General features: G+C 32.9%; 2 protein-coding genes and 1 long non-coding RNA gene across 4 annotated transcripts; all 3 read left to right on the top strand.

Annotated features, from left to right (window-relative positions):
• Positions 1 to 113: 113 nt before the first annotated feature.
• On the top strand, positions 114 to 3,566 carry LOC123905049 (methyltransferase-like protein 7A). The gene is made up of 6 exons (XM_045954665.1): positions 114 to 667; positions 1,250 to 1,345; positions 1,707 to 1,928; positions 2,363 to 2,459; positions 2,778 to 2,840; positions 2,939 to 3,566. The coding sequence occupies exons 1-6, from the start codon at positions 344 to 346 to the stop codon at positions 3,130 to 3,132; spliced, it is 996 nt and encodes a 331-aa protein (XP_045810621.1). The 5' UTR covers positions 114 to 343; the 3' UTR covers positions 3,133 to 3,566.
• A 1,532-nt stretch (positions 3,567 to 5,098) lies between these two features.
• Positions 5,099 to 9,470, top strand: LOC123905048. The gene is made up of 3 exons (XR_006808306.1): positions 5,099 to 5,508; positions 5,913 to 6,135; positions 8,909 to 9,470. It is a non-coding gene; the product is annotated as an uncharacterized LOC123905048 (long non-coding RNA).
• A 1,141-nt stretch (positions 9,471 to 10,611) lies between these two features.
• On the top strand, positions 10,612 to 18,280 carry LOC123905047. 2 transcript variants are annotated; one of them, XM_045954664.1, is made up of 5 exons: positions 10,633 to 10,983; positions 11,541 to 12,175; positions 16,979 to 17,025; positions 17,138 to 17,192; positions 17,295 to 18,280. In XM_045954664.1, the coding sequence occupies exons 2-5, from the start codon at positions 12,118 to 12,120 to the stop codon at positions 17,966 to 17,968; spliced, it is 834 nt and encodes a 277-aa protein (XP_045810620.1). In that variant the 5' UTR covers positions 10,633 to 10,983; positions 11,541 to 12,117; the 3' UTR covers positions 17,969 to 18,280. The 2 variants fall into 2 exon arrangements, with proteins under 2 accessions (XP_045810619.1, XP_045810620.1); XM_045954663.1 differs by having other exon boundaries at positions 10,612 to 10,983; positions 17,138 to 18,280.
• The last annotated feature ends 256 nt before the right edge of the window (positions 18,281 to 18,536 follow it).

Below are 18,536 nucleotides of genomic sequence, written 5' to 3'. Positions count from 1 at the left end.
GGAATAGGAGAAATCTACCTCGTGTAGCTCACAGGTTCTCCGACGGATATTCATAGTCGCTAAATTGCGGTAGAAACTTTGTATTAAGTATCATGGTAAGAAATCAAACAATCAAACTTCAGCTACCAAATATATTTCTTTTTATTTATTAATTTATCATTCCTTAAGAGTTAAGAAAAAGATGCTACTATTAATTTATCCTGTAAGAATAGCTCTGGTCAAATTCTCTTATTATTTTCAACAAAATTCGTTGGCTGAATATCTAATTATTTATTTATTTCAACAAAAAACTACATTGAAAATTTCAACACATTGAACTTTCAATATCATCACCGCCTACATAATGAATCTTCTTAGCTCTCCCAATCCCATTCTTGGTACAACAGTATCATTGCATTCCTTCAAACCCAAAGCTATTAACAAAGACAACCACAAACACAATTACATCCACAATTCTTGTATTATGATGCACAAACGAGTTAACTCAGAAGCACCCAACAAACTCAGCACCACCACTGAGTTAGATGAGCACTTGCTGGAACCCATCACCAAACCATGCTTATGTGGAAGAAGACACTTCATTGAAGGTGCTGCAACTGCTACACTCACAACCACTCAGTTCCCTATTCAGCCTGCCACAGCCACAAATTCTGATTCTGATTACACAGTAATTATTCCTTCTCTATTACTTGCAGTAAATAAATGGAAAATGATTGGGTTTACGCATGACAAAAGTAAAAGTTACCCTTTAGAGCTTCAACAAAATAATGGTATTGCTTTGATTTTGTCAAATTCACTATGACCCCAAACATGCACTTTGCCTAGAGTGGGAAAGTGTCACATACTCACATGTGATATACTCCCTCCGCGACAAAATTTCACTTTTTAGCCGATACATCACTTGAAAAGTGAAATTTTGTTTATATTTTGTCACGGAGGGAGTCCAGTTTAAAAAAATTTACTAGTCCTCACTTTTAAGTAGATGTTCAGAAAATTTTACGTCTTCCATGTTATTATCGGTGTTGATTCAACAAAAACCATAGAAAAAATATATATCAGTCGAGTTTTGAACCACTAATATTAGTTTCCTCGTTTTTTTGTAGAACTATCGTTGATTAAGCATCTTTACACCATAGACTATATGAAATAGTTCATCACCCTAGAAGCCTAATCAAATTGTTGCTAAAAATGATGTTTTTGCTGATACTGACATAACACGGAACTTTAATATGTTTTTCTTTTTTTGTAGGCTTTGGTTAACAAGTTTCACCCACCTAAACCTGATTGGTATCAAAAGTTTTATGCTTGGGTTCTGAGTTCATTTACTAAATCCTATGAAGCTGAGGTTTATTCTGTATTCTTTTCATGTATACTTTTTATTGAGCTAGATCTTGAAATCGCCGAGTCGGACAATTTGGTCTTTGAAATCAATGGAATTTCAAAATGATCACTGAAATTGAAATTAAAAATCTCAACCACGTTAGTCTTTTGGGTGGATCAATTTAATCCCTAAAATTGTTTTGTAAGGGCTAATGTGATTGAGGATATTCAATTTCAGATATCATTTTAATCCCTAAAATTTTGTTAATTATAGGAACATAATTGTTCAACCTTTATGTTTTATTCTCTTTTATTTTATTTTTTTTGGTATTTTTATGTTTTACTTATCATTGCATCGAGTTGATTTTTCGATGTTTTCTTGTAAGGTTGCTAGGTACAAGTCTCAAATCTTTAGTAACTTAAAGGAGAAGAAAGCTAACAAAATCTTGGAGATTGGCATTGGAACTGGTCCTAACCTCAGTTATTATGGTAGCAATCCCGATGTGCAGGTTGTTGGCATTGATCCTAATCCGGAGATGGAGAAGTATGCTCGATCTTCTGCTGCATCAGCTGGACTTCCACTCTCAAATTTTGAGTTTATACATGCTGTATGTAGTATTTCAAAATTCTCACTGGTTTTTAAGTTATATGATTCAGTTATAACCCTTTCTTTAGAAATAAAAGAGGAACCATGCTATAGAGAATTAATGGTCTAAGTGGTTATTGCTCGATATTCTGATCAATACCTGTAGTTATAATAGTTGGTTCTATGAAGCACGGACACTCCTCAGATTAGGTGTGGTCCGGTGTTGGACACCTACACGACACCGACACTTATAATTACACCGAATTATGTCATTTTCTCAAATTAGTATCGGTGTAGACGTGTCAGTGTCCATGTCGTGTCCGGTGTCCGTGTCAGTGTCCGTGCTTCATAGGTTGATTTATACTTTACGGTACATGACAAAATGCTTTCTTTGTTTGCGCTTGTAAGTTGTATGTGTGCCTGTGTTAATTGATCTTTAAAATGTGTTCTGTTTAGGTCGGGGAGGTTATACCGTTGAGCGATAATTCAGTCGATGCAGTTGTTGGAACACTTGTATTGTGTTCTGTTAAAGATGTTGATATGACATTGAAAGGTGATGAAACTTTAGACTTCAAGATTATTAAATCCATTGTTTTGCATATTAGTTTACAATTACAATCTTGTGTTAGTGCTTCCTTTGTTTATAATGCATCACACGTTGAAATTCAAGATTATTGTAAACCTATGTAGCACGAGCACTTCATATTGAAGGCGTGCCGCGTGGGTGGTGTCCAACACTGTCATGATACTGGATTACTGGCACATATGGCTACATTAAATTATTTTATTTTCTTAAATAATTACCAGTGTCAATGCAATGTGTAGTGTCCGTCTGTGTCATTTCATCGTCTAAATTGCACTACGTATGCAGAAGTGAGAAGGGTGCTCCGACCTGGTGGTGTATATCTGTTTGTGGAACATGTAGCTGCAAAAGGTGTGTAAACAACAAAACCATTTTATCCACTATTTTGAATAGAAAAAGTAATCACAGTACTAAATAGCTTAATTTTGCTTGTTTTCATGGAGATACAGATGGAACATTTCTCCGATTATTACAGAGAATTCTCGATCCTCTGCAACAGACACTTGCAGATGGGTGTCATCTTTCTAGGGATACAGGAGACAGCATAACAAGAGCTGGATTTTCAAGTGTTGAGCTTGACATAGCATTCTTATCAAATGCATCATTTGTAAATCCTCATGTATATGGAATAGCTTACCAGTAGAATCAAAAGCATGTCTTTGATCCTCTTAGCTAGCAAGCCGGTTCGGTCTTCGAATGGATTATGAATAATCACTCTCAGACTCAGTCTCACACTGTTAAAGTATATTCTTTCATCACTTTATTTTGACATAAAACTTTCGTAGGGCATGTTTGTGTTACTTCATGTTGGGGGGTATGTTTTGTAAATGATCAGGTGTATAGTAGAAAATAAAAAACAAATAAACAGAACCATCTTGAACTTTGATGTGATTGTAACTATATTAAACACACACCATTTTTTTTATACTTATGATCTTGTTATGTACACCTTCTTGTTTCTATTTATCTCAATGTTGTGTTGTAGGCTAAGTTTGATTTGGTGTATCCTATTTAAGCTTTTAAGTTGTGTTCATGTGTGAATCTTATGATCTTATCGAATTTTTTTCGTTATCATCTTATCGAATGTTATTAATATTAGAGTTAAATAAATTTTTAATCCTTACAAAAATACGGTAGTTCAATTTTAGTTATTTATTGAGTTATAGTATTTGCAATTTTCATAATCATGTAAACTAGTTGGGGCAAAATACTAGGTCAAGGTCAGGTAAGGAATGGAATTTGAGTTGTAAATTATTTGTACAGATGATAATTCAATAATCAACTTATAGCCAAGAGCATTGTATGTAAACAAGTGATGGTAAAATCTTTAAGCAATTTTATGGAGCCAAGAGCATTCTATTATTTGAAGTAGTTTATCGATATGAAATGACATAAAATATAGTATATGTTTAATCCATAAACTAATTGAATTAGCTTATCAAAATAAGTTATAAGTTCGTGAAAAAAATTATCAAACATGTAATTTTTTTCCTTCAATTTGAGTTTATAAATTATGTTATAAATTTAAATTTTGAAATCTTCAAACAGAACACAAGTCAACTTATCACCTTTTAGAGTGTTTTTAACATAATCACTTAAATATAAAAAAAATCAAGAAGTTCTTTTTTTTTGTTACAAAAAAATCAAGAAGTTCGAAATTAAGATTATATTTTCTTTTGAAAAATTTATTACTAATAATATAAAAAATCTTATTTTAAAATTTATTACATGTGAGTAGCAAGAAACTAATTGTTTTGATCTAATTGTGGACTTCTTCATCTAGTCACATGTTTCATTTATCATGTTACCACTTTACAATAATATATGGAATTTTTTTAATAGTAAATAAAAAAGGAAAAAACTAATGTGCCCATATTTAAAATAAAAAGTTATTTTATCTCCTTACATTTACTTCACTTTTAAAATTTTTCATAAATTAATTGCACAAATTTTAAGAAAATGTTTATATTTTTACTTTTGGATTCTTAATATGTGTTCTTATGACACATTTTAGCAAGACCCAATAAAATATATGTACTTTCCAAGAATAGTAATCGCTAACTTCAATGTTCCGTCTTTAAATGTTTTTTTTTAAATGGCCTAATTAAAAATATAATTAGTCAAAAAAAATTTGCAGATCCCCGTAAGCATAGTTTAATCGGTATGAATATTGCATTTTATAAATAAGAGTCGAGGTTCGAATTTGAAATCTTCTATTTATTCACTTAAAAAGTGAGTTTCGAACCATTAAGCTACTTGGGAAAAAAATACCCACTAACTATGGATAGCGGAGGTACACACCGCATATGTAAATCTTCCGGACCGGAAGGAGTAGTTCATAAAAATTAAGAATTTTTTCGTCGAAAAAAATTAAGATTTTTATATTTTATAAAAATAAAACATATACTTTTAAATAATATTTTGTGTTGATATAAATTATAATAAAAATACAAATGAATGTAAAAGTATAAAAAAGAAATTAACTATTGGTCCAGAAGTATATTACTTTCTCTACAAAAAAAAAAAAAAAAATTACTACTTTTTTTTTTTAAACGGTCAGAATAAATTACAAACATACTCCATAAATTACCACTTGACAATATAAATACGAGTCGCGTAGAATAAACGCACCGTATGATTCAATTTCTCTGTTAGGTTTCCTTGTAACCGTTTTCAATCTTTCTAACTCTGAATTCAAACTCATTCTAATTCATCATCGATTCATTCAATGTCTCGTTGTCGCGAATCTTCGTTCGACCCAATTTCTTCTCTGTTTGCGAAACTGATTCGTTCTTTCGTTAATCTTTATTTCTCTTGAACAATTCATTATGTTATTTTAGGGTTTCATGTTTCTGAACCCTAACAATCTTGATTCAATTTGAAAGAGATATGTAGAAATGGAAAAGAATTATAATTAACCATTAAACGACGACCTTGCTAAGGAGTGTGCATTCGCTTCACTCTCAATTTGAATGGTCCTCTTTGTCTTGCTTAGCACAAAGATCGCCGTTTTATTCAGGTTTGATTCATTCTTATTGCTTCATTTTGTTAATTTGTTTAAAGGCTTTCACAAATTCAGAATCTGACACACTCTGGTTCCTGGGCTAGATTTGTTCTTGTTTTAGACTAATATCAGTTTTAAGTTTCAGCTTTGTTTTCTGTGCTGAGATCTAAGTCTTGTCCATAATGGGTTCTTAAAAATCACACCTTTTTCTGATTTTAAGTTATTTTTCAATGTTTTGGTTAAAAAAAAGTTGTTTTTTTTGACGATTTTTTTTAAAAAAAAAAAGTTTTTTTTCAATGTTTGTAAAAAAGAAAAAATTAATGCTGATTTTAAGATATTTTTTCAATGTTTAGTTTAACCATTAACAAATGTTGTTTAATGTGTGCTAAAGTTTGTGTTTTGTGTGTTATTTTGAACAGATTAGGAGGTCTTCGTACCATGATGTGATTAGGGTGAATGAGATTCAAGTGTTGGACATAACTGGTATTTAAACATACATTATCAATAGTGCAAGAGTTGTGTTCTTGAATGAAAGACCTCAACCTAGCTAGGCCAGGAAAAGGTGTCACAAACACTTGTGAAGTTTGTGAAAGGAGCCTTCTTGATTTTTTTTCGGTTCTGTTCTCTTCTCTTGGTTGCAAGGTATTTAGTTTTTTCCATCAATGCATTCTCATCAATCATTGATTTTGCAGTGGTATCTAAACAAATCGCTAACTTTTAACTTTTAGTACAAAATGTTGTCAGATAGACGCAATAGCAGTATTAGTGCTATAACACTGTGTGTAGCAAATTTGAACAAACCACTATTTTCTGTGATGTCCCTAAATTGAGAATATGTCCCTCAATGTCCCTAAACTAACGGCTTTAATGGAATTTAAATGTGTATGCTTATTCATCACTTCAAATGTGCCTTTGATGTGAAATTGGATTTATGTCCCTCAGATGTCTCTATATTGAGTAAATGTCCCTCGTTGTCTCTAAATTGTATATATGTCCCTCGATGTCCCTAAGTTGAGAATATGTCCCTCAATGTCCCTAAACTGACGGCTTTAATGGAATTTAAATGTGAATGCTTATTCATCACTTCAAATGTGTCTTTGATGTGAAATGGGTTTATGTCTCTCGATGTCCCTATATTGAGTAAATGTCCTTCGATGATGTGAAATTGAGTTTTTGTCCCTTGATGTCCCTATATTGAGTAAATGTCCCTCAATGTCCCTAAGTTGAGAATATGTCCCTCAATGTCCCTAAACTGACAGCTTTAATGGAATTTAAATGTGAATGCTTATTCATCACTTCAAATGTGCCTTTGATGTGAAATTGGGTTTATGTCCCTCAGATGTCTCTATATTGAGTAAATGTCCCTCGATGTCTTTAAACTGTAATGTCCCTAAACTGACGGCTTTAATGGAATTTAAATGTGAATGCTTATTCATCGCTTCAAATGTGCCTTTGATGTGAAATTGAGTTTCTGTCCCTCGATGTCTCTATATTGAGTAAATGTCCCTCGATGTCTTGTATATATGTCCCTCGATGTCCCTAAATTGAAAAAATGTCTCTCAATGTTCCTAAACTGACGGATTTAATGGAATATAAATGTGAAGCTTATTCATCACTTCAAATGTGCCTTTGATGTGAAAATGGGTTTATGTCCCTATATTGAGTAAATGTCCCTGGATATATCTAAATTGTATATATGTCCCTAAATTGAGTATATGTCCCTAAACTGACGGCTTTAATGGAATTTAAATGTGAATGCTTATTCATCAATTCAAATGTGCCTTTGATGTGAAATTGGGTTTATGTCCCTCGATGTCCATATATTGAGTAAATGTCCCTCGATGCCCTATATTGAGTAAATGTCCCTCGATGTCCCTAAATTGAGAATATGTCCCTCAATGTCCCTAAATTGAGAATATGTCCCTCAATGTCCCTACACTGACGGTTTTAATGGAATGTAAATGTGAATGCTTATTCATCACTTCAAATGCCTTTGATGTGAAATTGAGTTTATGTTCCTCAATGTCCCTATATTGAGTAAATGTCCATCAATGTCCCTAAATTGAGAATATGTCCCTAAATTGACAGCTTTAATGGAATTTAAATGTAAATGCTTATTCATAACTTCAAATGTCTTTGATGTCAAATTGAGTTTATGTCCCTCGATGTCCCTTTATATAGTAAATGTCCCTCGATGTCCCTAAATTGAGAATATGTCCCTCAATGTCCCTAAACTGACGGCTTATTGGAATTTAAATGTGAATGCAACATCACTTCAAATTCATTTGATGTGAAATTGGGTTTATGTCCCCCGATATCCCTATATTGAGTAAATGTCCCTCGATGTCTCTAAATTGTATATATGTCCCTCGATGTCCCTAAATTGACGGCTTTAGTGGAATTTAAATGTGAATGCTTATTCATAACTTCAAGTATAAGTGAAGATGACCTGTGGCACCATAGATGGAAATAGTACATATGTCACTTGATGTCCCTAAATTGAATATAGATCCTTTGATGTCCCTAAATTGAAGGTTTAGGTGAATGCAGTTTCAATGTGAATGCTTAGTCATAACTTGAAATGTAAGTGGAGATGATCCTTGATGCAATGCTATATTATGCTTTTGCTAATGGTAAATTGAGATGATGATTTTGTGCTAAGTGATCTTAGATGCAAAAATTGTATATATGTCCCTTGATAACGGTAAATTGTTGGCTTAAATTCAATTTCATTTTGAATTTTTATTCATAACTTCATATTTATATCGAGACGACCCATGATACTGTGACTCTGATGCTTTTTTAATACTGGTAAGTTGGCATGATGGATGGTAGTGTGCTTTTTGTTACCTTAGATGTGAAATTGAGTATATGTATGTTACTTGATGACTGTTAATGCAAAATTCAATATTTGAGTCTTACAACCTCTAAATTATTGGCTATTAATGTAGGTAGAATGGAAAAAAAAAATTAAGATTCTTGATTGGACTTCCTATGACTCTCTGTAAATCCGTTCAGATTTAGTAGCGTTACTTTTATCAATTTGATTTCTTGTGATTTTTATCACTTCGACGTCTTTGTTTTTAATTTTTTATCCTTTATCTTTTAGAATGTTTTCTAATTTATTTGACTCAATTTTGTCTTTCGTGAAGTAACACAAATTCTCCGAAATATTGTTTGACACAAATGTTGTTTTGGGTAGTTTTTGTATGCATTGATTATCCAAGAGTGTGCTAATAAGTGAATCTTAATTTTCATGCCTAAGAAGGTTAATTTGGGCCTTAAGAAATTGCGTAGTTGCTTAAAGAATTCTTAAGACAAGTCTTGGGATGCTGTGTTTGGATGACCCGATAAGATGATTTTTTCTTACCAAATATGCTCTTACAATATATATTCTATATTCATATGGAATCAGGATGGTATACATGAAATATTTGATAGTCTAAATGCAAGCTGAAACTTTGATGCGAAGAAGGTTGTGTGACTTGGTAATTTTGACGCGAAATGGAGTATATGTCACTCAATATCCCTAAATTGATGGTCTGAATGGAACTTGAATGTCAATGCTTATTCATAACTTTCAAATGTAAGTGAAGATGACACTTGGTGCTATAGATGCGAAATAGTATATATGTCCATCCATGTCCCTAAATGGAATACATCTCCCTCGATGTTCCTAAATTGAACATATGTCCCTCGATGTCCCTAACTTGAATATATGTCTCTCGATGTTCCTAGATTGAAGGTTTGAATGAATGCAATTTCAATGTGAATGCTTATTCATAACTTGAAATGTAAGTGGAGACGACCCTTGATGTAATGAGTATACTATGCTTTTTGTAATGGTAAATTGGGATGATGATTTTGTGCCGAGTGATCTTAGATGCAAAAATTGAATATATGTCCCTTGATAACCGTAAATTGTTGGCCTAAATTCAATTTCATTATGAATTTTTATTCATAACTTGATATGCATATCTAGACGACCTATGATACAGTGACTTTATGATGTTTTTTTTAATAATGATAAGTTGGCATGATGGGGGCGTGATTTTGGTTATCTTGTGATGTTTTTATCACTTATTATATACATCTTTGTTTTCACTTTTTTATTCTTTATCTTTTGAAATTTCTTCTAGTTGATTTGACTCAATTTTGCCTTTCATGAAGTGACGCAAATTCTCCGAAATATTGTTTGACACAAATGTTGTTTTGGGTAGTTTTTGTATGCTTCGATTATAGTGTGCTAAATCAGTGAATCTTAATTTTTCATGGCTAAGAAGGTTAATTTTTTTTTTTAACCAAGGCTAAGAAGGTTAATTTGGGCCCTAAGAAATTGCGTAGTTGCTTAAAGAATTCTTGTGACAGGATGCTGCGTTTGGATGACTCAATAAGATGATTTTTTTTTTTACCAAATATGCGGCTTACAATATGAATTCTATATTCATATGGAGTCAGGATGGTATACATGAAAATTTTGATAGTCTAAATACAAGCTGAAACTTGATAATGATTTTCTCCTCCACCATTGCCTTAAGAAAAAAAAACTTTCTTTCTCCACCGTATCTAATGTTCTACAACTTTTTACTAGAGATATATTTATGCAACAAATTGACATGTTATAGTAGTATTATGCAATGGAAATTGGAATATTACTATTACGCCATGATTAGTGCATATGAACGACAAATTGTATTATTAATCAATGATTATTTCTCGAAGAAAATTAAGCAATGATTATTGTATTATTACATATATAAGGCTAATGGCTTAATGACTTACTATTCAAATTAAGCATTATTAGATTGGTGACGTTGTTAGACCAACCAAATTATTGCCACTAGTTATCAAACCAAACTTAATTATTTTAGCATTGAAACCCACTTGTTCTGATGGTATTAACTTGATTTCAGATTCGATTTTCTCTGATGTTAATTTGGGAAGACTAATTTAGTTTTCAGAAAATTATTTTAGCATTGAAATATTGAATTGAAAAAAGAAGGAAAAAAAAAACAGATAAAGAAGTCCATCAACTTTAGGCCAATTGGCAATGATGATAATGTTATGATTAAGATGTATTGGGACATGAAAAGTTCGAAGATTATCTTTTTATTTTTTGTTATTAAATTTTTGATTTTTATGATAATGAACTTCGATGATTCAGAGTTCAACAATAAAGTAAATAAAATCTCATCAAAACAAGTTTCTATTGGGCGGTGAGCGCGTTTAAACTTAAAAAAGTTTTTTGAAAGAAAAATGAAAAACAACACAACTGAAATAGCGGTTGCCAGCTGTGCAACCACTTTGCTTTCTTCTCCTTCTTCTTTTTTTCTTTCACTTTCACTCCCATTTCGTTAATCTTTCTTTCTTAGGGTTTCAAATTTCCACTTTCTTCCTTTCTCTCAACCATAATCACTCAACCAAACAACGAAATCATCATCGCAATTCTTCCATTCTCCAATTGTAATACAGACCAACACTATCTTTTCGGTAACTCGCCAAATTCAAACTTTCCATCAATGCTTTTTTTGTCTTTTCTATAATATCTTCTTTTTTTTTTAATAAATGAAATTAATTTAATTTTCGTTGTTGTTGTTATTCTGTTTTTTGCTGATTTTATTTTTCTTATTTAGTAAATAATAATAATTATATTATACGTAATTGGAGTTTATGTGCAGTTATAAGTGTTGCTCTTGCTCTTATTTTGTGAATGTTTAGACTGTCTTGGCATTTCTTATCATATTTAAATTTTTTTTATTTCCGCAAAAATATTAGTTGAATTTGAATTAGGGATGTTTATGTGATGATTTAGATGTATTAATTGGATGTTTCTCTCCACTTAAATCTTACTGCTGATTTGCACAAAAAAAAATATTTTTTTGCATAAACCAGGTATCCTCTGTGCGCAACCGCAGAGATACTGATTCGCAAAATTTTACTTTTGTTTTGGGTTTTTCTTTTGGGGTGGTTTAAATACTAGTTGTTATTTTTTCCCGGATAATTTATTAGATGTTGAATGCCATTAACTTCTCTTCTTTTGATTGTAGGGTTTTTTGCATGTAGAATTTAATATTAGTGTCAGTAGAATTTGTGGGTTGAAGGTGGAATTCATCAAATGCCAAGTTTTTTAGGTAAACCAGTGGACTTCTGAATGAAACTGTGACTTGTTATGGAAGTGTATACTTGAGCGTGCGTGTAAATACTTAATTGGTTACTAAAGTAGGTTGATTTTGAAGCATTTGGGGGTTGGGTTTATTGTGGTATTCAGAAAAAATAGCTAAAACGGGGTCTCTTTGTTGTGTGGCTTCAAGGCCACATGGGTCAAGTGCAGACAGTAGGGAATGGTCATTGGGTCCGCATGAGCCATACTGGCGTACTAACACAAGCTATTCACCACCTCCGTCGAGGTGGGATTTCAGATTCCAGTCTGAAGGGCTACCTTATGGTTTGAATGATGGCAGTCAACTCTATGATGGGTCTTCTACATCATCTAATGGTAAAGAGAGTAGTAGGACCTGGGTCAGAGGCAACCACCTATATGATCTTCACTATTCTGTTTCAGATGGCACTGGGATTTTCTTTGGTAGTCCATGTTCATCTGACCTTTCTCATGGTCCTCAGTGGATGCCTCCAGCAATACAAGAAATAAGTTTTGATGATTATAAGGCTGTGACCAGGAAAGGTAAATCCTCATATAATATTATATGAATTTTTAAAATAGTACATGACTTGTTCTATATTCTCCTTTTTACTTGATACATTTTGCATGTTTTACATTTTAAAATAAGAGCACTCGAGTTTGCAAATTCTGGGTAGATGATTTACAGTGTAGGTTAACAAGTTTGTACGGAAGCAGAAGGAATTTTTTAAAAGATTAAGTTGCTTGTAAGTTGTATCATAGGGTTGATTGCTTCATATAATTGAAAATAAAATAAACTTAGGCTTTGGAAAAGCCTAATTTTTTAGGAGAGAGTTTCGGAAAAGATAGTTCCCAAACTTGAAGGGGGGGTTGTTTTTCTTCATAATGCAAAATCCCCTAATATGGGGGAACTAAAAAAATGTGTTGGAGGAGGACCTTGGAGGGTTTAGACAAATTCTTTAAATCCTTGTAATGTTTTTATAATAGTCTCAAAATTGAAAATATATTATTCATAAGCATTTTCTTCCACATCCTCTACAAAAATACTCAAATAAGATAGAAGATTTCTCTCTCTTTTCCTCTCCTCTCCTCCCCTCCAAATTATGAAACAAAGCCTTAAGAAACAAACTTATCATCTGGTAATATGCAATTACATGTAGGGTATTGAAGCGTTAATCTCCAAGCACATTGAATCTGATGTTTGTATGATCAAACATTTTCTGCATGTACTTTTTCACTCATAATTTACAAGGCTTAAGTAACATATTTTCATCCCTGTGATCCACCCCTACTCCAGTTTTAGTTTCATCCCTGTAATATACCTCTACTCCAGTTTTAGTCCTTAACCTTTTTTTTTGTGGGTTTTGATCCTTTAAACACTAAGGGCCCGTTTGGTGCGCTGGATAGGATACAGACAGGATATGATAAGAAGTTGGATAGTGATAGGATAGGATAATGACAGGATTACATTTATCATATCAAGTGTTTGGTACACACGTGATAAAAAATAGGATAGCATTTTTTTACACTGTCATGTGTTTGGTTCACAATTTTTTTTATAGACAATTGGTACACGATTTCTGACATATATATAATTTTTTAAGCAACACATATTATATTTAAATAACAAACTTTTTTTTTTAATCATTTCCCATTAAAAAAACACAAATTGAGAAAATATTTGGAACAAAATGGAGATAAAAAACGCAAATTGCAGACAAGCAAAGAGATGGCTCTGTTAACATTAGAAAACAAATGCAACTACTCAAATTAGAGTTGGTAGAGAGAATAACTAAATCAAAAGAATGAATTGAAAATGAAAAATAGGAATAGAGAATTCAAATCTATACATGAAAAACTGATAAAAAAAATGGGGAATTAAACAAACAAACTAATTTGAGTAGGGAATTAACAATCAAACAAAAAAAGGGGGGGGAATTGAGAACACAAGAGAACATATCGATACATGAAATTGGGAACAAATCAAGGGATTATATCAATACAAGAAAGCAAATAACTGATTTGTGGGAGAAAGAAGGTCGTAAGAAAGAAAGGGGAAGGGATGGGAGAGAGAGGTTTGTCGGAGCAGGAGGCACGTAGTTGGAGAATAGGAGTTGATCAAGTGAATAAAAGAATACAACACGTAAAAGGTTTCCCAAATCCTATCAGGTTGCTAACCCAGCCTAAATTAAGGCTAAAAATAACAAAGGGTCAACATGATAGGATTACAAATAGGTTAAAGTTATCCTTTCTTATTAGTGCACCAAACGGTGGATTTAAACAGGATAGGATAATGTTATCATATCCTCTCTCACTATCCTGCGCACCAAACGGACTCTAATAGTTTCCTTTAGTCCTTGTTTTGATTCTAGTCCCCATAGTATTGGTTTATCTTGGAATTGGTCCTTGTAATATTTGAACCATATTTAGTACCTACAGTAGAGGCTAATAACTACACAATATTACAAAAGAGCACAAACAACCAAAATAACAAGGACCTAAAGCAAATTTTCTTGTGTTTCTATTTCTAGTACTAAAAACGACATGATTTTTTGCCTTTAGGATTAAAACGTGAGAAAGTGTATACTATAAACAGTGAACTGAGGCTAATTGCAAAGATGCTGGCCTTTTGTTTTATTTTCCCCTTCTTATTTTCAAATATTTGTATAGAGAACAACAAAATGTTTCTTGTTTTCCTAAGATTTGTGCATAAGGTAATCAAATTAAGAGTTAAAGCATAATGCACAATTCAATGTAAGTTCATAATACAATCCCACAACATAAGGTCATGATCTATTCATCTAGAAACTGTAATTCTAGATATCTAGGGCATTGGTCGCCCTCTATGCCGGACAGGCATACTCTATATGATCCTCATTATTGTCAATGGATTCTCTATCTTCATTACCACCAACATTAGGAACTTCCAACTTATTTGCAAGTGCACCATCAATGCCCACCACTACCACTAGATACTCCAATTTGAATCCAAAAAAAAAAGGAGAATTAATAAGAATGTTCACATCCTAGCAATGAAAATCTAGTCAGTTTGCAAAGTCTAAAGACGAGGTGTTTGTTGAAAATTGAAATATAAATAAGGGGTTTTGGAAGAATTTTGTAATATTCTTGAGGGTTGTTTGTATCCTAGTTAGACTGTCACATTTGGACTCAAATGTAAGGCCAACATGAGATTCATTTACAAAGATATGGGTTGGGCTAATGAAAAGATACATAGTGTCTTCAATAGGGTTAGCATGTGGTAATTATCTTCCACTTATTTTACTATGAAGTTAAGTTGGGACTATATGATTGTTTAGACAGGATGGTGAGAGACCTTGATGAAATAAGATCGATGATCGACTTGATGACATCAAAAGTGAAGATTTTTAGTAGATTAATAAGTACACGTGCACTTCAAACCAAAAATCAAACACAATGTTGAGAATCGTTTTGCGATGGATATCCAGCTAAAGAAATATTTCTATTCAGGTAGCTTAACATATTATGGTTCATTCGGCTCTGTGCGCAATTGTAGTGTTTTTGAGATGGTAAGCTTCCATATCTACGAAACAAATTGTATTATTATCTAATATATTATGATTTAATTGATTTTATAATTATTTAGATCTATACCAAGAAATTAATCGATTAAACCAAATGACCATGAATGATGTGGTATTTGTGATGGCTTATTAAAAATGAGCAATAAGTTAGGAAAACAATTGACTATAATATCAAAGATCTTTCTTTGGATGAAGATTGATGATCACAATCCAGATTTGGATTTGGATGCTCAAGTTAGAGATCACTTGGTTCACGTTTGAGAATATAGTGGTATTGTTGGTGTGCTTGCAAATGATTAGGGAGTTTCTAATGCTGAGGAAGATGAAGATGCCATTGAATAGAATGACGATTATATGATTATGGAAGAAAGGATGACTAATTTAAAGTGGGGATATTCTGAAAAGAGTTCTAAGAGTCATGCATAGCAATGTTGTGTCTTGTAGGTCTCTAGATTTAGTTTTTAAAACGATTGGTTTTGCCATCCAAAAAGGGATAGCGGCGAAGCTTGTTGTCTGTTTGCCTTTCATTCAAGTGTTATTATCTTATCTTCCACACACACACACACACACACACACACACACACACATATATATATATATATATATATATATATATCCATTGATTTTATTTTAATCTTACGGCTATTAAGGACTCACTTGATATCATTAATTAATTAATTAAAGATTCTTTCACTCATTAATTAAAGATACTAGTATCCTTGCCTTTTCTGGTTAAACAAACTCTTTGGATACCCACATGATTGATTGTTGCAGAGCTTGATTCCAGATTTATTTTTTTATAAGGTCTAGTTCATCGATACTAAACCCTAATTTCTCCTTATCTCACTTTGTTTCAATAAAACAGAGTGGTGGCCAAATATTTGGGTATCCAAGACCTATTCGTTGTAAGACATGTTTCAGATACTTCTCAATGCCTCTTTTATGAATGGAGAACTGAACCCCGGTTGGTTATGTTTACTGCGGGGAATGGATGATTTTCCAAGATATCTAGAATTGTAGTTTCTAGACGTAGACTGATTATCAACATATGTTTTTGGACTGTATTATAAAATTATGTTGTGTGTTATGTTTTGGATATGAACTTATGATTATGAATTTTCATTTAACTTAATTTGATATTGTTATTAGAGGTTTTTTCTTACTCCAATGAGGTAGAGGGTTGAACTTGTATCTCTCTAAAGCATCAGGTTTAATGTAGGATCACAAGAAAAGGAAGCCCATTAATTGTTGACATGGGATCATATTACAGTATTTGGTCATGGTTTCTTCTAATCTAATGTTGTTCCTTGTTATAATATCATTTGATCAGAGGTTTTTTCTATCATGTTACTTATGTGTATGTATAAGTATGGGCTCTGGTGTTTTTGCAATCTTGGTTTTTATCTTTGTTTGGATAGGTCTTACTCCAATGAGGTAGAGGGCTGAACTTGTATCTCTATAATGCATCAGGATTAGTGTAGGATGGCAAGAAAAGGAAACCCATTTACCGATCAATATGGGATCATAGTACAGTATTCGGTCTTCATTTCTTCTAACTCAGTGATTTTCCTTTCCTTGTTATATCATTGTTTCTTTAAATCTTAATTTGTCTGTTATTGTGTGGCTTTGTATGTCGAAAGCTATTGGGTGATGGTTGTAGTTAAATAGTCGTGATGTTAGTAACACTAAAGCTGTTGTGCTCAACTTCATTTAGTATTATATTATTTCAATATTGTAACTTCTGCATACTAAACCGCTTTATTCTCATCTGTACTTTTGATAGATTCTCATCCTTCTTTAGGCCGGATATCTTTTACACCTACTAAGGAGGTAATATTTTTTGTCAAGGACTATCAAAAAGAAATTTGTATTTGCTTTTAGCAATTGTTTTACATGCATGTTTCTTGCGAAAAATAGGCTAACATGTATGAAATATGTGCAGGGAACTTCCAAAAATCCCATCAATGGGAGCTCTACTTCAACCCAATCAGACAGCAGTGAGTCTGAGTCTAATTCAAATTCCCGATTGTCCTCTCAGAGGAATTTCTCGAATCATCGTTCTTTCATCTCTAAAGCCATTCATCCTTTGTCATTTCCAGACCTAACAACTTCTAGGGATGCCTATGATCCTGCAGTTCCAGATTATTCAAGGTTTGATACTTCTAATCCACTCAGAGACAGCCAGAGCTCGAGTAATTCCAGCAGTAGTCAGGATTCGGCAGATATTACCGAGTCATTTGATTTAGAAACACATTCTCATCCACATACTCATCCAGATGGATTTAGATGTGGCTTGTGTGAAAGATTTTTGTCACAGAGATCACCTTGGAGTTCACGCCGTATTGTGAGAAGTAAAGACCTGCCGGCAGCTGGGGTTCTTTCTTGTTGTCATGTTTTTCATGCTGAATGTTTGGATCAGACAACTCCAAAGACGAGGAAAATTGATCCACCTTGTCCTGTTTGTGTCAAATTAGAGGAGCAATATTCCCTAGATCAACGGGGGGTTTTAAGATTGAGAAATAGTTTTCCCAAGTTTAAATCAGACAATTGTGTTGAAGGAGCTCCGCATGCACCGCCACACAATGCTATGTTCCTACTTAATCGAAATCGCATCAGAAAAAACCTTTCTTTGAGGGGTAATTTAAGCAAGGGATTTCCAGGCAAGGTGAAGAATACCACGACATATTCTTCGCAGCTGTTTGTCGGAAGCTCAGCTGATCAAGATGTTGGTATTTACTCAAAGGCAAAAGCCGGCCCAAGCATAGAAAGTTGACAAGTACACTAATGTCTGGAATGTTGTAACTTATGGATGGACACTCTTCACTTGAAGTTCAGAAGCTGACTATCCCACGGTAATTGAGCAAAAATTTACGACATTAATTCCTAACCAAGTTATGGTTTTGTATATCGATTTGTTTGTGTATGGAAGTCACACTTGTAACTTAATCTTTTTTTTTTCTTGAGTTTTCTTTTTTAAACGGCATTTTATTCTTGAGTTTTTATTTTTTTTTTACATTTTCTTATTGAGTTTAACCATACTTTTATTTAATGACCGATAAAACAGGCACATAGCAGAGTTTAACTATACTTTCAACTCTCCTTTTTCTTCCTTAGTAAAATAAGATTAAAAAAAGGAGGAAAAAGATTAATTTCTTGCTTGATTCCTTTGGCTATTGCCAATTCTTGCTTAATTTCTTGTTCGATTATTTACGCGGATAATGCATGAATTCTCCAGTTATGTGTGTGGTTGGGAAAGGGGAGGTATCTGGCAGCCCACGTTTGACTTGATTGTATTTGCATTTGCATAACATGCTATTGGCCTGACGGAAACTCAGGTAACT

Source organism: Trifolium pratense, linkage group LG2, assembly GCF_020283565.1.
Source record: "Trifolium pratense cultivar HEN17-A07 linkage group LG2, ARS_RC_1.1, whole genome shotgun sequence".
Classification (NCBI taxonomy): domain Eukaryota; kingdom Viridiplantae; phylum Streptophyta; class Magnoliopsida; order Fabales; family Fabaceae; genus Trifolium; species Trifolium pratense.
Note: the sequence above shows the minus strand (reverse complement) of the source record. Positions and strands in the feature narration are given on the sequence as shown.

Coding starts and splice junctions, on each gene's coding strand:
- LOC123905049 (XM_045954665.1), top strand. CDS start 344: ATGAATCTTCTTAGCTCTCCCAATCCCATTCTTGGTACAACAGTATCA. Junction 1,929..2,362: donor ATTTTGAGTTTATACATGCT/GTATGTAGTATT, acceptor TGTTCTGTTTAG/GTCGGGGAGGTTATACCGTT. Junction 2,841..2,938: donor GGAACATGTAGCTGCAAAAG/GTGTGTAAACAA, acceptor ATGGAGATACAG/ATGGAACATTTCTCCGATTA.
- LOC123905047 (XM_045954663.1), top strand. CDS start 12,118: ATGCCTCCAGCAATACAAGAAATAAGTTTTGATGATTATAAGGCTGTG. Junction 12,176..16,978: donor TAAGGCTGTGACCAGGAAAG/GTAAATCCTCAT, acceptor TACTTTTGATAG/ATTCTCATCCTTCTTTAGGC. Junction 17,026..17,137: donor CTTTTACACCTACTAAGGAG/GTAATATTTTTT, acceptor AAATATGTGCAG/GGAACTTCCAAAAATCCCAT.